The 16,992-nt window shown below is 39.0% G+C and overlaps 1 protein-coding gene across 1 annotated transcript in view; it reads right to left on the minus strand.

Annotated features, from left to right (window-relative positions):
• CCDC169 (coiled-coil domain containing 169) overlaps nt 1-15,649 on the minus strand; it is a 28,430-nt gene extending 12,781 nt beyond the window's left edge. Inside the window, 4 exon segments of the mRNA XM_068673129.1 lie at nt 9,373-9,413; nt 9,506-9,616; nt 10,095-10,177; nt 14,879-15,649. Of these exon segments, the coding sequence (XP_068529230.1) occupies nt 9,373-9,413; nt 9,506-9,616; nt 10,095-10,177; nt 14,879-14,940 (297 nt within the window). The 5' untranslated portion in view covers nt 14,941-15,649.
• Between the last annotated feature and the right edge of the window lie 1,343 nt (nt 15,650-16,992).

The raw sequence follows: 16,992 nt of genomic DNA on the forward strand, positions 1-16,992 counted from the left end.
ACTGTATCAACGAGACTTCCACTGTCTGTACTAGGAACTGAAGATCTAGCTAAGTAAACAACTACATATAGACAAGAAAATACTGGTGTCCTAACATTTAAGTGATTCATGTTGCTTCAATATGTATTTCAATACTATTGGCAAATATTATTGTGATAAAAATGTGTTTTCCTATCCTTCCTCCAGATGATTTAACTCAAACAGATGATGAAGAAAGAATTTACAAACACGTAAAAGTCTCTTGTATCTGCAATGTACCACGTGTACTTCTTTTGATCTTTCCTGCAATGTGTATCTTTAATACTTGTTATCCCATCACCTTTCCATTATCAATATATTACTTCTCATGCTCTACTTTTTTTCTACTTGTCTGCCTAGGCCCTCTTTGTAAAAGAAGGATCTGTTTCAGGATTTTATTTTATTTTATTTTTTTATTTGTAACTGCAGCATCTTTTTAGCCAGAATAGCTGAACTCTTTTACTTTCTGTACTGACTACCTGCTTAGCAGTATCAGTTATTCTTCTCACTGACATAAAACATTGCAATGCCTTTATTTACCAGATATTCATTTCCCATGTATAAAATGGGAAAAAAAAAATTTAGATGTAGAGCTTAGGGATATGGTTTAGTGGGGACTGTTAGTGTTAGGTTAGAGGTTGGACTCGATGATCTTGAGGTCTCTTCCAACCTAGAAATTCTGTGAATTCTGTGATTCTGTGAAAACATGTAAAGGAAAATAATAAGAATCTCTCCAAATATTCTTATCTCCTTTTCCTTGTAATTTTTTCCTACACATCATGCAAATGCCAGAAGGCTGGTATCTGTGAATAGACTGTTTCTTAGAAAGTTGTTTATAAATTTTTGCTAATGGTAAAAAAAAATTCCCAAACCCAATCTTAAGCCACATGTTGGCCTTTATTTTATTGTTACAATTGCTGTCCTCCATCTCTCGGTCAGCACCTTGGTCTTTTGGGCATCCATTCAGCCTGGCAGTCTTCTTTGGCTTGTTTCATAGTGAACTTGAAAATGTCCTTTGCCATTACACAAAAGATTATGTCATTCTTATAAGAGCACTTTCACCTCAGGTCCATAGCTTACATCCTTGATTCTGGACACCATCAAACCATTCTATTTTCTACATCAGTAAAGTGACATTCTTACCAATGGTTTCTAACAGATGGCCACCATACACATCTGCCTGTTCAAAATCTCCAGTCTCCTCCTTTCTAGTGTGTGCAGATTGCTCCATCTTTTCTTCTCTTTCATAATTTTCTGTATATCACATTACTTATTCGTTTCCAAACTTTATTTTTCACAAAACTATTTCTGGCTGTTACTGAGATTTCCCCAGGAATGATTTTCATTAAAGTCAAGATTTTGCAGGAGCATAGCAAAAGACACGGTGCGTTAAAACATGTTGCCAAGAGAGGATAACCCCTCCCACTGTTCAAAAAAAGAGATACAGAAGAGCTGTATCTTTCAAGAATGTTTCACACATGACTGAACTGTTACTAACTTTAATCTGTTACAACAGACACACTGGAGAACTGAAAAGAATTCAGTTTTTCTTTTTTTTTTTTTTTCCCTAATTAACACAGAAGTACCTCGGATGCAGATGAAACCTTTGTCCTAAGACTGAAGGCTCCTATATTGAATAGTTAATGTTGGCCAATTCAAGGACAGAAAGAAAGCTGCAGATTAAAGAGAAGATTTGGCTAAATTCCACTAGGGTCATGTGCTTTTTCATTACATCAGTGTCTGTGCAGAATTTAAAAAAAAAGACCAATAGCAAAGGCCTCAGCACAGTCAAGCTGGGAAAACTAACTTTTTTGGTCTTACTGACCTGCTTACACATTAAAGATTACAACCACATGACAATATACTTTTGTACAACATATTTTGTACCCCCACAGTAAGCTGAAACACAATAAACACAGAAGTTCATGCAGTTCTCCAAATTTCTGCTCTGTAAATCCACATCCCACTACTTATTTCCTCACAAGACCATCCATCAGCGCTCTGTAAGATAGCAAGCATGGTGCTACAGCTGGGAGTCACAACAGAGCTATTGGGTATCTCCTCAATGATGGTATCAGTCTAACTTCTTCGAGTTCTTTCACCTCAAAAGCAAACTACTTTTAGATCTTTTTTCATTTAACCTTTTCAGAAGTGCTATCTATTTTTTGCTGCCAATGCAGCTGGTCCAGTGCAGATGCCTGGGCACTCATTCAGCTCTGGAGCAAGGATGAGATCCAACTGCAAGCAAACTGTGTACTACACCATGGCTTTTGATGAGCAAGCAGACAGAAATAAGTTGTTGATGTGACTACAGTATACAGTTATCATTTCTACAGAATGTGTGCCCCCAGAGAAATAGGAAAGTGAAACTGCTCCCTGTTTACAGATTGGGAAGAGAAACCCAAAACTGAAACAGGACTAGCATCTAAATTACACTTCAAGCAGAAATTAACATCCCAAAACAGTCTATGCAATGTCTTACATTCTTCACTTCTGGTGTTGTCATAAAACTTAGGTTGGCATCTGAACTGTTGCTATTCTAACTTCCCCAAAGAACAACTTTAATCAAGGTGCTTAGTTTTCTGCTGAAAGTCTTTACAGAGTCTCAAAGCAAAGCTTTTTGGTGGTCCTGGTTGTGTCCCACCAGGGCACAATGTGATACGCATGATCTATCTATATTACATGAGGAATGATTTCTCTTCTGACTAACAGTCTAAAAATTAACTCCCAAAGGAATTAGAAGGCTGACATTTTAGTTCTCTGCCACCCTAAGAGCTTTAATTGACAGCACCTCACATCCTGAGAGAACCCTTGCCATGTTGAGATAATTGTTGAAGCCAAGCTGCTCACCAGTCAGGAAAACAAAACTTACAGGGATGGAGAAGGAACAAGTGAAAATGGATGCAAGGCCATGCATACTTCTGGAAAGGAGACAGGATTTCAAACACAATTCTTCTGCATTTCTTACCACCTTTCCAATAGTCTTTCATCTCTATTATGCACTCTGTTGTGAATCCCAGTCTATCTGCCCTTCTTCCAGTTAATACCTAGGAAACTCAGGTTGCTAACAGCCTTCTAATTTTTGTTCCTGGGTCCAGGCACCTAACAGACACTGTAGAGGTCAGTTACAGCAATACTCAAGTTCTTATGTGAATCTAGCCAGATATCTGCTCCTACTCAAATAATAAAACCCTCCAAGTCCCCAAATATTATAGAAGGTAATTTCAAAAACAGACAAAATTTTCAGTGGTACAACTTCAGACAGGTTCTAGAGACCCATGTTAATAAAGACTGGTTGTAAGTTACCTCCTCCCTTACGGTCAAGGCAGTAACTGAATAACTAGCTGAGAGCTTATATACCTGAAGTTTTAGCTCCTGCACAGCAATACAAATCAGGAAGTGGGAAACACCAGCATATGAACTCAGCCAAACCATTAAGGACTGGCTTTCTCTTTCCTGAATTCTATGGGAAGCAAACACCAAAAAAAAAATAAAAAATAATAAATAAATAAATAAATAAATCGAAACAGGTTCAGTTCTCTGTGCTTATGGTGTTATATCTATCATCATAGTGCTTAACAGAGTCAAACAACACAAGAGCAAAAGCTCCCAGAAAGCAGAGCTTACAGCATACAGTAACACCAAGTTGTACCAGAGCTCTAGGAGGAGCACAGAACAGCCTCAATACAAAGCAAGGCCCAGTGAGAGCTCAAGGGAACTAGAAGGAGCCCTCCCCCCTCCAGCAATGCAGCACTCCCCCAGAAGAAACTGCCAACTAGACTCCAGAATAAGCCAGTAAGATAAATTCTGAAAAAGATTTTTAAGAATTCAGATGACTTATTCCTGGTATTGTTTTAACTGAATATTGAAATATTGTTTTAAGTCAGATTTTTTACAGGTTCTTCTACTGAGCCTTGAATAGCTGGACAATGTATCCCTAAAAGGGAGACATAAGCTGACTAAGGGATTTAACCTGAATTTAAGATTCTTAGTTTTCATTAAGTTGCCTATGTCAAGCCCCTCTCAGCAATCTGGTAAGCTAAAAGACACACTGCGATTTTAAATGAATACTTTCTTTCTGTAAAGGAATTTTGCAGGGCTTAGCAAGATGCACTCTCAGAGCAATGATACATCAAGTCTCAAGGCCAGCAGTGGCAAAAGCCCAGATTTTCACAAAGGGAAAACCAATTCTCCAGTTCTTTTTTTTTCTTTTTCCACATATTTTTCTTCTCATTCAACTGAAGTTACATATTTGGCTTAACACTTGCCAGAAAACAAAGTTGTACAGAAGGCTACTGCGGCCGAATTTTAAAGCTACACAGAAGTTATTCTCATCCTGGATTTTTCCTTGCCCTACTATCACTGGCAACAGATGTGACAATCAATAATTCTACAACGGACAAGGTGACAAATATGTGACATCATCAAGAAGCTCAAATATGCTTTCATCAGAGCTTACGCAAACTATTGATCCTTATAGCAATTTGATTCAGCTTTTTTTTTTTTAATTATTCTCCCTGAGTTAGAACAGAAGCAATACATCTGTCAGTTGTATAGGAGAAAAAAAATCACACAAGAAGCCTTCGCAATCCATTCTACTCCACATTTTAAATAAAATTAAGTTTTATTTAGAAAATAAACTCTCCCCCCTCCAACATTAGCAGCTGCTGTTCATCAGCTGATTTAGCTGAATCTTGTAACATATTTTAAACTCATCAAGAGCAAAAAGCAATGTTACCTCTTTAGTTTTACTGTAACTGAAATTAGTTTTAAGTAGATATCAATAAAGTCACTACACGTATATTGTAGCAATTACGGGAAAAATGATACATAGAAATTACGTAGCATAGCATATTCCTACATACAATATACAGTCGATATATATGCGGTAGATACTGTAAAGGCTTCGGTAGAGGTGAAGAAAGAATCGCTGTACTTGTTTAAATGTCAAGTGCCCCCTTGTGGTTAGTGTGCTCTTCTGATGTTCAAATATTCAATACATTCAAAACCAAACAGAGCTGAACTGCATGAATGCAGCGCGCTGTGTGCATCACACACTGTCAAGGGCCAGGGTAAAGAGAGCAGCCTGGAGACTTGTTGGCAAGTTCAGGCTCCCTCAGTGTAACCAGACATGGGGCAGTGCTACCCATTTCCTTATGCCATCAGTCTCCACAGCCTTTTTCAGAGAGGTCAGCTGCTGAACTAGGGGGGAGGAAGTTGAAACTGCTCCCTTGCTGCGGTTCAGAGTGACAAAACAAGATGTTATTGGCTCCGATATGTTTCACTTACTGCCTCTCCTGCAAGGCCTTTCAGAAAAAAAAGCCTAGATTGTTTCATTATACATTTTCCTTGGGAGATATCCAAGGGTCCCAGTCAATCGCCAAGCCATTGCTGGAATTCCTGAACTGGCACCCAGCTGGAGAGCAGCCAGCTAATAATGTCAGTTGACTGCGAGGTTTCTCACTGATTGTTTTCTTTGAAATACCGAGTGCATTCTGCCTGTGGGAATACCACAAAGTGATCTGAGTAAAACAGTCTGCCGCTTTGTGCAAGGCCACCAGGAGGAACAATTAATGCCAACATGACAAAGAAAGGGAAAAATGCAAGTCAAAAAGGTCTCCTGGAGGCATCCAAAACGCTCGTCCTAAGTCGGATGAAAGGAGTAGGAACGGGAAGTCTGTGAGGAGGCAGGAGGCAGCTTAGGGCTGTCAGACCAGACTACACAACTTTCTCCAACATACTTTGAAGCCTGACAGAGAAGACAGGATACCAGATTTGTTTTTCACACAGAGCTCTTGGTGACTTAATCCAGCAAGAACAACCAGGGCCACTTCACAGTGACTTGCTAAAGGAATTGTCAACATTTCCTATGCCATCGTGAAGTGCTGATGTTCCCTATAGGCAGTCATCAACACCTACAGAAATATAAACTCTTCGTTGCATGTTTTCGCAAACACAAGATGCCCCTCCAGTTACGTTGCCAACACCTTCTCCAGTGTGACACTGCCACATGTTCTCCTTTCAGTTTCAAACTGACAGCAAAACCCTTGAGGTCGCAGTGTGAGGATTGCTGCACGTGGTCATTACGGTGTCAGAGAGGCAGCTTTGCAAAGCAAGTATCTGGCCCTTACTGTGAGAATTTTCTCAGTTATGGTGCTGGGCAGTCCTGAAAATGGTGATTTATGACTGAAACCCGGGTTCTTTGGCTAATCTTAACTAGAGCGTTGCTAAGGCAATGCTATTGGGAGTGTGCTCTTCTGAACTGATTCTGTAGTGTGCCTTTCAGTATTTGCATACTAAAGCTGCTATCTAGGGATCCTTTCTTGCTGAAATGGTGATATAAATCATTTTTTTTCTACTTATCCAGGAAATTAGCAGACAACATGTATTTCACCAAAACTCACTTAATGAAAAAACGTGAACAAATGAATGCACTGTGTTTAAGGGGGTAAATAAAATTCACAGCATGTTAAGCTTTAGAGAGGAGGCATTCCATCTGTAATTATTCCTGAGATAGTGTATGACATTTCTATTATTCATTGGGACATAAAGGAAATTACTGACTAAACAGTTTTCAGTGTTGCAACTCCCCTGTGCTTGTCACTGTTTAGGTTATTTTTAATCCAGCCTCAGTACAAAAAAATGCTCTTCTGTATCTTGGCTATGAAAATATGAGTGTTCGAGGTATTGAATCTGCATTTACTGTCATGTGACCATCATTTTTTTTAATTAAAAAAATAATATCTCAAGACAGTATAAGGACTTCAGAGGGATAGTTGTATATTTATATGATTAGGGTTATTTTAACAGCAAGGAATCATTCATCAGTAAGATTCTAATTCTAAAGTGAATTTGTGTTTGTGTTCTTCTCTTTCATTCAGGTTTTCATAGCTTGCCCACTAGCAGAGTCCCTGATGACTAATCTTTTTTTTTTTTTTTTTTTTTTTAAGTTTCCTGTATCTCTTGATATCAAGAAAATATTTTATTGTACCTATCTCTAAATGAGATGAATTACTCTGTGGACATGCTTCTGTTGTCTACAGTAAGACCTTAAATGGCTGGCCAAGTGAGATAAATATCCTTACAACCTTTGAGATACCTCAGAAAGGACTTACAAGTACTATTTTATTTTCTAAAAATGTTCCTCAAAATCTACTGCCCATTGTTGTCATACTCTAGAAACTGTATCATTTTGCTGAAAAATCACTTTGCTATCTTTTCACAGAACTTCATATGCAACAGCAAGTTGAAAACTGAATATTATAATGTACTTTTCATTTAATGCACACACTCAATTTTTATATATACACACTCTCAGCATTTTTACTCTGAGCGAATGTAGATTGATGACTGGCTGCAAAGCTCTTTGCTTTTCTACACCCACTCACCACATCTGCTCTTTATTCTCATCTGTGGAGAAGCTAAATATTCCCCTCTGCTTCCCTGAACAAGTCTCAAAAACATAAAATGGATTTGGATAAATCTATATGCTTAGGCACCACAAATTGATCTGTGCTTTTTTTTACCAATGTTTTACCTGCCAAAAGCTCTGCATTCTGCAAGAATAACTGTAAATACATTGACTGTTCTGATACCTTCAGTGAAAAAAAAAACCAAAAAAACAAAACAGCAAAGCCCCCAAAATACATCTGCTTTCTTCCTCTCTTTCTGTCTTGCAACAATCAAAACAAGCCAAAATGAAACATCTGACTAAATCCCTAAACACCGCTGTTTTTTTGTTTTTTTTTTTTCCCCTCTGGCTAGTCAACAGATGAATGTATTCACTAAACTGGAAGGGTGAAAAACTAGGAGAAAAAGTATGGCATGGCACATGGGCTCTGTACTTCCCTAGGTGTAACTGTGTAAGTCCAGGCCTCTCCAAATTGTTTCCTAGATTCCTTCCAGCAGTAGGAATCTTTCAGTTCTGCTGTCATTATTTCCTTAATGGGAACAGTGATCAAACCTCTTAGAACAATAGCTGATAGGTGAAGAGGCAAGGCAGAATTTAGTAGGGATTAGAAATGTACTGAATCAGTGCAGTACAGCTGCCAATAAAGCTCACGGATTATCTAACTGGTAATGACTTTTTGGGTTCTTGGCAAGGTGTAATTGGATTGGTTAAGACAGTGTTGGAAATTCGATGGAAATAAACGCTTTTAATACTGTCAGCATGTGTGCCAGTCAGTGCTTCACAGGCTGGCAGGAATAACCTTGTCTGAAGCAAACTCTGCTGTAAATTTTTTAGAGCAATGTTCTGTGCTTCAAATATAATTCCAGCTGTATTTTCTAATCAACTCCCTGACACATACAAGCGGGATGGGAAGGATTTTGTTCTGCTATTGCTTTTAAGTGGTTGTTTAAAAAAAAAAAAAAAAAGATCCAGCCATCTAGAAAACACCATGGAGTCTAGGACAGTACTTAAACTGGCAAGAATATTTACAACCTGAAGGCCACGGATCAGATCAGGAAGAGCAATTAATTATTCACATACTGCTTACAACAAGCAATCATTCCCACTAATATGGCATGCAGCCTCCTCTAGGCTCAGTGAACTCCCATTAATCTTCAGAATCTGAAGCACAAGAATCAGATGGAGACACTCAGAGAGGCTTTCTATGACATCTTTAAGTGCATGAGAAGTTGGAATAAAAATAAAAATCCTCAAAGCCCTGCCTTGTGATAATGGTCATTACTCCTGCTTATGCAACAAGGCATTATTACCACTTATATATTTACTTCCCCTACTTCTAAAAATGGTTAAGTGGCAGAAAAGGTCTCAAAGTAAAATATTTCAGCAAATGACTAAGGGAAAATAGTCCTGAATCTAAATTTGTTTCACTTAATTTCCTACTTCAGTTTTATTAATGGCCAAAACATTTGCTGTTTTTTTTCCTACAATTTTCTCCTCAAGATCAAAGGAAAATGTTTTCTGCTTTGTTAAAATGCAGATGGTGAAATATGAACGTATTAAGAAATAAAAACTTAAAACTGAAAACAGACACTTTGTGTGGCAAAAAATGGGGCACTTACTGTAAAATGAGGAATTTTCCTGTAACTATATTATTCAAAATCTAAGTGCAACTGTTGATATTTCTTATCACATATGATACAAAACTAGGAGTAGTGTTTGATACGGCAGAGGGTTGTGTTGCCATTCAGAGGGACCTTGACAGGTTTGCAATATGCATGCAACTGCATGCATATCTGAAACCATACAAAAGTAAGCAGGCCTGATTGCTTTGGTTTCTAGACAGGGCCACTGGTATTTTTTGTCATGGAACAGTATCAATTATACAAGTTCTTTAATTATACCATGGGTTTGATACTTAAGCAATTGAATTCCACTGTACTCACCACAGGCATTTGATCAAAGATGCGAATAATGGACAATTTATCTAAAAATAAGCAAAAGATGCAACCGTTAATAATGATTTCAACATATAATCACTAATTCTATTGAAAAACAGTTATGGATATCTATTTCTACCTGTCGGGTTTCCACGAATAAGCTCCATTTTGCCTTTTAGAATACTAATTTGCCTTTCCAGCTGTCTATTCAATTCTACTTGCATCTCGTATCTGGTTTTCCATTCATTACCTTAAAAACAAACAAAGGGTTATTCTGTTTCCCAAATTATTTTATGCGTTTTCAAATTTAAGTTAGCATTCTTTCAAACTGTTCCTACTTTGTTCTGGAGACTGAGAAACTCTCCAGCTAGTCATCTTCATAATGAGGAAGCATTCATTTGAATTACAAAACAGCTTGAAAATATAAATCAAGGGTTTTGTTTCAATGGGCTTACTGTGGCCAGAATATTAACCAACTCACTCTATGTTATCGAGTTATCCACGTTATCCATTGTTTCTTCAAATAATAACAAGAGGAAAAAAAACTAATACAAAGTATTTAGCATTCCTTAATTACATGTTTGCAATTATCACACCTATAATAAGCGTGTTTGAAAAGGAGGAACTAAAATTCCTAAATAAAAGCTTGCATCTCCGTAGGGTCTACCCAAAAGAATTAATTTGTTGCAATTCCTAACTCATTACAAGATTCTGTTGAATTCACTTACCTTCATCTTCAACACTGCTAAGTCTCTTTTCCAGTTCTTTTACTGTGTTTCTCAATTCAAATATTGAGTTTTCAAGCATTTGCCTATGGGTTTTGAGAAATCAATTAATTGGCTATTACATTAATCTAATTATTAAGGTAAAAAAGACTAAATCAAATGTATTTTTAGATGAAGTTATCTATCAGTCTTTTCTACGTAATTACAACATCTTGCTCACTTTTTAATGTATTTTTTCTTTATAGCTACATTAACATTAATTACACTTAATGCATTATAGTACATTAAAAACAACAGAATGCCTATTTTGTGAATAAAATTACTTCCATTACAAAACAACATAGATGTTTCCTAAAATGTAATATTTGCCCAGCAGATCATCAGCATTAAACAATTGTAGAAAAGACAGTGGAGTTAATTCTTCAACTAAAGGATGCCTAAGAAATTCTTTATTTAAAAAAAAAGAACAATATTTCCTTGTAGGAAAACACACTTTTTACCTATTAATTACTTTCAGATACTGCTTGGCACCTGGCATATACCTTGGAAACTGGACTCTTGGTGCCTTGGATCAATGACCAGTAGCAGAATCTAGGAGAGGACTTAGATGAGAGCACAACCCACCTACCTGCACCAGAGGAAGTGCTGAATTTAAAGAAAATAAAATAAGCAGAAGGTTAACTAAAGGTAATTCAAGTAAGTTTTCAGTGCAAGAAACACACTGGAGGACAGAAACCTCTAATGGCAGAGAAGAACTGCATCTTCCAATCTGTCGTTGCTCTAATGCTGTTGTTCCCTACCAACTTTAAATTAGAGAGGGGGTCATAGGCAAACAAAGAATGAAAGTATGGATAACATACAGGAGACAGAAAAGGTTATGGTGAAAGTCCCACCAAAAACGGAGCTGAAATACATGAGTCAGAAAGCTTAGGTGCAGGAAAAACAGAGGAAATCTGTTTGCTGCTGCTTATTTGCTTCCACTCCAAATGGAAGACGCAGATGGCTAGGAAGAAGGAAGACAAAATCTTATTATATTGTTGGTATCATTCCAGTACAAATGGATATGGCTTCCTTAAAGCAGATTTCTGTCAAACTAAGTGCTTGGAAAAGAGGAAATTGGGGTGATGGTGAGTGTTAAAACGGCACTTTTGGAAGGAAGGAACCCTGGAAGTTAGACACAGTCAAAGCTGTAATTAGAGCTGAGCTGTAACCAAATTTAATTAATTCTTCCTCTTCAAGAAAACCCTAAATAGGTGCTTTGATTGATGCAGGGTAGCATAATACAAATGAGTTATTTAGATCCAGTGCTTTCAGTTTTTAATTTCTGTTATCATTCCAAGACTACGCACAATATTTCTCAGAAGTACAAGTTAGATTGTATTCTTCTTTCTGCATCATTAGCAAAGCTGCTAGCCAACTTCCAATTATATTCCTTCTGGATGAAAATGTACACTGAAATGATAAGTTGTCAGGTGTCAGACTGTAATTGCTACACAACAGAAAACCTTATTTTCATTTGGAAACTGAAAATAATTTTAAAAAAATTGTTATTAAACATTTAATATTCCAATAGAAACTTAAAAGTATGCAAGGTAGAAGCTCTCTATTTTATTCAGTGCATATGCAGTAAATTATAGTCCCTGCACTGACAGAAAAGAGACATCAAAATTAACCACTTCAACCAACTGGGTAAATATGTCAGCTGTTTATTGTACTAGGAGTATGTATTTTGAATTTATGGAGGTATTTCTAATTGTGATAAGAAATGACAGCCCACACCACTTATCTGTTACTGTGAATTTGAAGCAGCTGTGTGTAGCTGCTTGTCCAGTGTCTTGGTCTGTACTTTGAGGGGCTGAGGTGTGATTTTACTGACAACCTGACATTTACTTATAACCAGACATATTCAAGGCCTATGAATCTTTCCCATGTCAGCAGACTCACAGGCATCACAGAAAAAGGTCCATAAACTCTGGAAGCTCATCAGTTTGTCATCAGGCAAACTTAACCACATGCTTGCATACAAAACAACAGGGATGTGCTTGTGAGGAAAAGGAGAAAAAAGCTGCAGTTCAGATAAGAAGACTGTGATTGAAAATAACAATTAAAAAAAAAATGCAGAGTTTCCTTTTAAGACAGTTTGCAGGTGTTATTTTACTTGAAAGTGACAGCCACTTAGGAAAACGGCCATTTTCCTGTACGTTTTGTTATCCAGATTTGGGTATCTGGTGTATCTGGTGCATGTATCAGCCGAAAGACAGCCTGAAGCCATTTTCTTTATTGGAGAAAGAAACCTGTGAAACATTATGGGAGAAGCTCAAGGCAAATCATCAGTTCTAGGGCATCAGCTCTACAATGTGGCAGACCTTTACCGGTTTGTGTAGAAGACAAAATACACAGATGCCTTCAGAATCTATGAATAGAGCAGGAACAATACTACACAGTGCAAAAGGCACCACACGAAAGAGCATATACAGCACTGAAACCCTGCCAGTCAGCAGCGTGCTGGGCAAATCCTACAACTTTCCTCATGTGGAAAGCCACAAAAGCTGAAATCTCACAAGCTGAATTAACATGCAACCCTATCAACAATAGTAAATCGATAGAGTAAGCTGACATGCATAAATGTATGCCTTTAAGAACTCTTTGTCTATTAAGTAGTATACTGCAGTGTTTTACATGCCTTCCCTCTCTCAGCAACATTTGCCATGACATTTCCCAAACAGAACCTGTGCTGAATCTTGATTACAGTAATTCAGTGTCAGATTTAAGCTACTGGCTTTCATTAAGCCTTTCTTAGTATTATATCCACAATCATTGAGAATCAGCAGGTACTTAGGTAAAGACCCCTTCCTGACATGGATGATTCAATTTACCCTTTGAAGTAAAAATCCCTTCTTCGCTAGAGTGGTAGGTGGGCTGTTAGCAAACTGCCTGAACGGAACAATAATCAAATAAACCAGTGAAAAGATGACAAGGGTGACATTGCTCTGGAGGAATGCGGACATCTATCTACGAGCCAGGCAGCCTCAGCTTTCTTTATACCCAATGGAGAGAAAACTTCTTAGGGTGTGTGACTCATCTCACTCTGCAACAACCAGCCAAAGTAGGTCAGATGAATCACACCTTCAAAGAGCCTTTTTGTATTCACAGACCACACAAGCGACTGGTTTAGATGCTGGTTTCTAACAAACCAGGTTGCTAACAGCTAGGTTGAATACATTACTTGTGAAATAGGCAACAATGGTGTTGTCTATTTGCATACAGAAGACAAACATGGGAAGTAGTTGCATAATCCACCTGTAGCAGCAATTTTTTTATTGTGTCTCTGTCATGCCATCAAAATAGAGACTTTTATTAAATATACATATTTTTTCCTTTGCTTGGCAATGGCACAGCTTCATAATGTGACTTGCACTTTGGGCGCAGTCTTGCAGAACAACCTCAGGAAGTTAAGTTGCATAAAATACCCACGTTTTCCTTAATTCAAAAAAATAAAAAAATAAATAAAATCAAAGCAGTGAAACAAAGCCAATATTCAGATTTTTATCTGACAACCTACAATATCAAGCTTGAGTATCTGGTAAACCAAAGAATTGGCTTATGCAGAGGATAATTTATGTATTACGCTGACACATAACTTACTGGTCAGGAGATTCAGAAAAAGGTCATGTGCTTACACACAGGTGTAAGCATGACCAAGCTCCTTTGTGTCCCATTTTGACCCCAGAAGCTGCCTAACCATTTTGACTCTGTTAATACTGGCTTCCCCCTTTCCACTGAAGAATAGACATTTGATAAAGTCCACAATTTCAGGAATAGTTTGCAGGAATCTTCAGCCTAGAAACCGAAGGAAACATCGTCTGGAGGAAAAAATCATCACGGAACCAAATGTCTCAAAATTGTATAGAAATGTAAATATTAAGGGTCTGATTTAAGGCAGCACAAGCGCTTCTGGCATTTTCTAAACTTTAATTTATTAACATTCAAAAGGCAATAATGTTCTCTAACAGAGAAAAACATGTGACTTCCTAAGCAAACTGAAAACAAAAACAAAACAAACAAAAAAAAATCTTGAAATCTTTGCTGCTTAAGCAAGAGGACTAACTGGTAGCAGTAACAAGTTATCATTTTCTTTGCAGAACTGCACTAGAAGGAGATAAGCTACTTTCCCAGTAGGTATTTACTGATGGTGGAGCGATATCCAACTTGCCCGTTTAATTCCATGCTGTGGAAAAAGGTAAGAAGGCGTGTATAAAGAGCACCTCATAGCCTGTTCCATTCCCCCTTCTCCATGCCAAACAGACACGATCTGATTATGTTTATTTGGGGGCTGGTCTTTGAGGACCCAGGAGTTGGACTCCATGATCTGTGTGGGTCCCTTTCAGATATGCTATGATTCTGTGATAACCCACTTGTTACTGCACCCCAGCTCCCACCCCCAGTCTTATTTTCCTTTTTGTTTTAATACCAGCTTCACATGTGTCTGGGACTACTTATCCTGTTTCTCCAGGCTCCTGGTGCCACCCCAGCCCCCTGCCCTACACCTTCTCCTCACCACCTCAACACCGAGCGTTAAGGACTGAGTGCCCCCACCAAACCCCCACTCGCCCCCTGCCCCACACTGCGGTGCCCACCCTCCTGCAGCACCCACGGGGCGTCCCTGAGGGCGGAGAGCCCCCTGGCGCAGCGGTACCCCCACCACACACACACCCCCGTGCGGGGCTCCACCCGTGTGGAGCCCGCGGCCGCCATTTCGTGCCCGCCGCCCCGCGCCGGGCGCTCACTGCTTGCCCCGCTCCTGCTCCAGCTCCAGCGCCAGCCCCTCGGGCTCGCCGCCCTCCCTCATGGCCGCCGCCGCCGTTGCGCCGGGTAACGGCCGCTGCCTGCATGGCGGCCGCCTGAGGGCGAAGGGGCCGGGGCCGAAACGCAAATACGTGTTGATTTTTTTTTTAAGAGCTTCTTTGGGATGGAAAATAATTCCATAAATTCTCTGAGCCACATGTGAAGTGCCAACCCCTTGTAGCTTCCTTAGTAATGGTAGTCGGTGCTGTGCGCAGTTTGCAAGTGCGTAACCTGAGACATGATGGAAGATCTTAGAATAATCAGTCTTAATTGACACCGATCAGTTCAATATAGCCAACGAGCCAATATATGTTGGCTGGTATTTTAATCTGTGTCCTATATTGGCCTGGATTCAAGCTTAAAAATGACGTTGATGATTTTTTAAGCAAGGGATTTCAGATGCATCCTTGGCTTTCTTCAGGCAAAGCTTCATGAGGTAGACTGAATTGATCTAATGGCCTAGTGCTGCAAGGGTGGCATCACCTCTGCCGCTCTCCCTGTCACCTTCTCCATCTGCTTCAGTGCCAGCTCTGACATTCAATAACGCTTCGACAAACCCATACAGCCCATAAAAACTTGGAAACTTGGAAAAAAAAAATCAAACCATGTGGTTCTGGCTGGTTAGTGAGCTGAAATAGCTCATCAGCTGCTCAGAAAAGTACTGGTTGGTGCAAGGGATCAACTCACCAGTTCATGGGACCAAGTGCTTACTACAGAAAGTTGCAATTCCCTTTCTCAGGAAGATGGGCTATAATTTTGCCTTAGTGCCATGCTGCTTCCCAAGTTTAAAACAAGTTATGTATTACCATTAGTTTGTTGTAGCATAAATCAGCCTTGGCATCCAAAAGTTGGCTCTTGTCTGTTGTGAAATGTTGTGAATTTTAGCCCTAAGGTGACATTGGGATGGGCCAACATGACACCTTGCTGATCCTGAAATGGCCTGGTCCTGATCCTCACCTTTAGCTGCATACACCTGCTGCTTGCCTTATGCCAGTTCAGGAACATGTCAATCTCTATGAGCCAATTCCATTTGCTAACTAACCCAACAGAAAACCAGGAGGCAAAGAGCCAGAAAATGCAGACAGTTTCTGGCTGGATTAGCGATCCAGTAAGATCTCCTGTATGAGGGTAGACTGGAGAATGAAAAGCCTGACTGTAAAAAGTCATTTTAATTTCATTTATCTGATACGTATTAGGGCAGGAGGTGATATTTGACAGTCTCTAGTTATAATTTATGCTATTATCTAATCAGTGAATTATCACTTCAGTTGTGGATTGAATATAAAATTATCTGAGATACCTAATCAGGAAACAAAAATTTAGACAAATACTGTACTGTAACTGCATTTAAGTGTTGCTGCTTATTCTGCCTTCAGGATTTACTGAATAATACCTTTTCTAAATACATATTGAAAACATTCCAGACCAAACCAGTAATTTCAGTATTGACTTGAACTTAGGTTAGCATTTATAATAATGCAGTACACTGCCTGCAACAGTAAAATCTTAACACCAAGGGAGCTAACCGGTAACCACTCGTTACCAGGTTTTCTGAAGAACTATTGTAAGAACTGGTTCAAGAATTTAACCAGCCTAGTGAAGAGTTGTCAAACAGGAGGATATATTCAGATGTCTCAGGAAGGGCCCTGGAATCACAAGAAAGTCTGAGAGTAGAGAGCATGCTGGAACTGAGCCACAGTGTACTCTGGCTGCCCCAGGAGACGCTTCTTTGACCTCCTCTCCAGGATACTTTCAGGTCCCAGCCTCAACTCAGGGATTACGAGGTGTCCTAACCTAACTAAGTGAGATCTCAGGAACTAGGTCACAGAGTGCACGTAAGGATGAGCCCAGACCACACCAGTTGGCTGGGTTGGCAGAGGACAGCAAGTCTAAATATGGGCTTTGCCAGATGGTTTGGGAGTTGGAGTGGGAGAACAAGTGTCTTGTGGACCAAGGTCATGTACGTGTAGGTTAGTACTTCATTAAGACTTTTACCAATTACTGCAGTAATCTCCTTCATTTCTTTATCCTAAATAAAGAGGTTAAAATTAGATAT

Source organism: Anas acuta, chromosome 1 (genome assembly GCF_963932015.1).
Source record: "Anas acuta chromosome 1, bAnaAcu1.1, whole genome shotgun sequence".
Classification (NCBI taxonomy): Eukaryota; Metazoa; Chordata; class Aves; order Anseriformes; family Anatidae; genus Anas; species Anas acuta.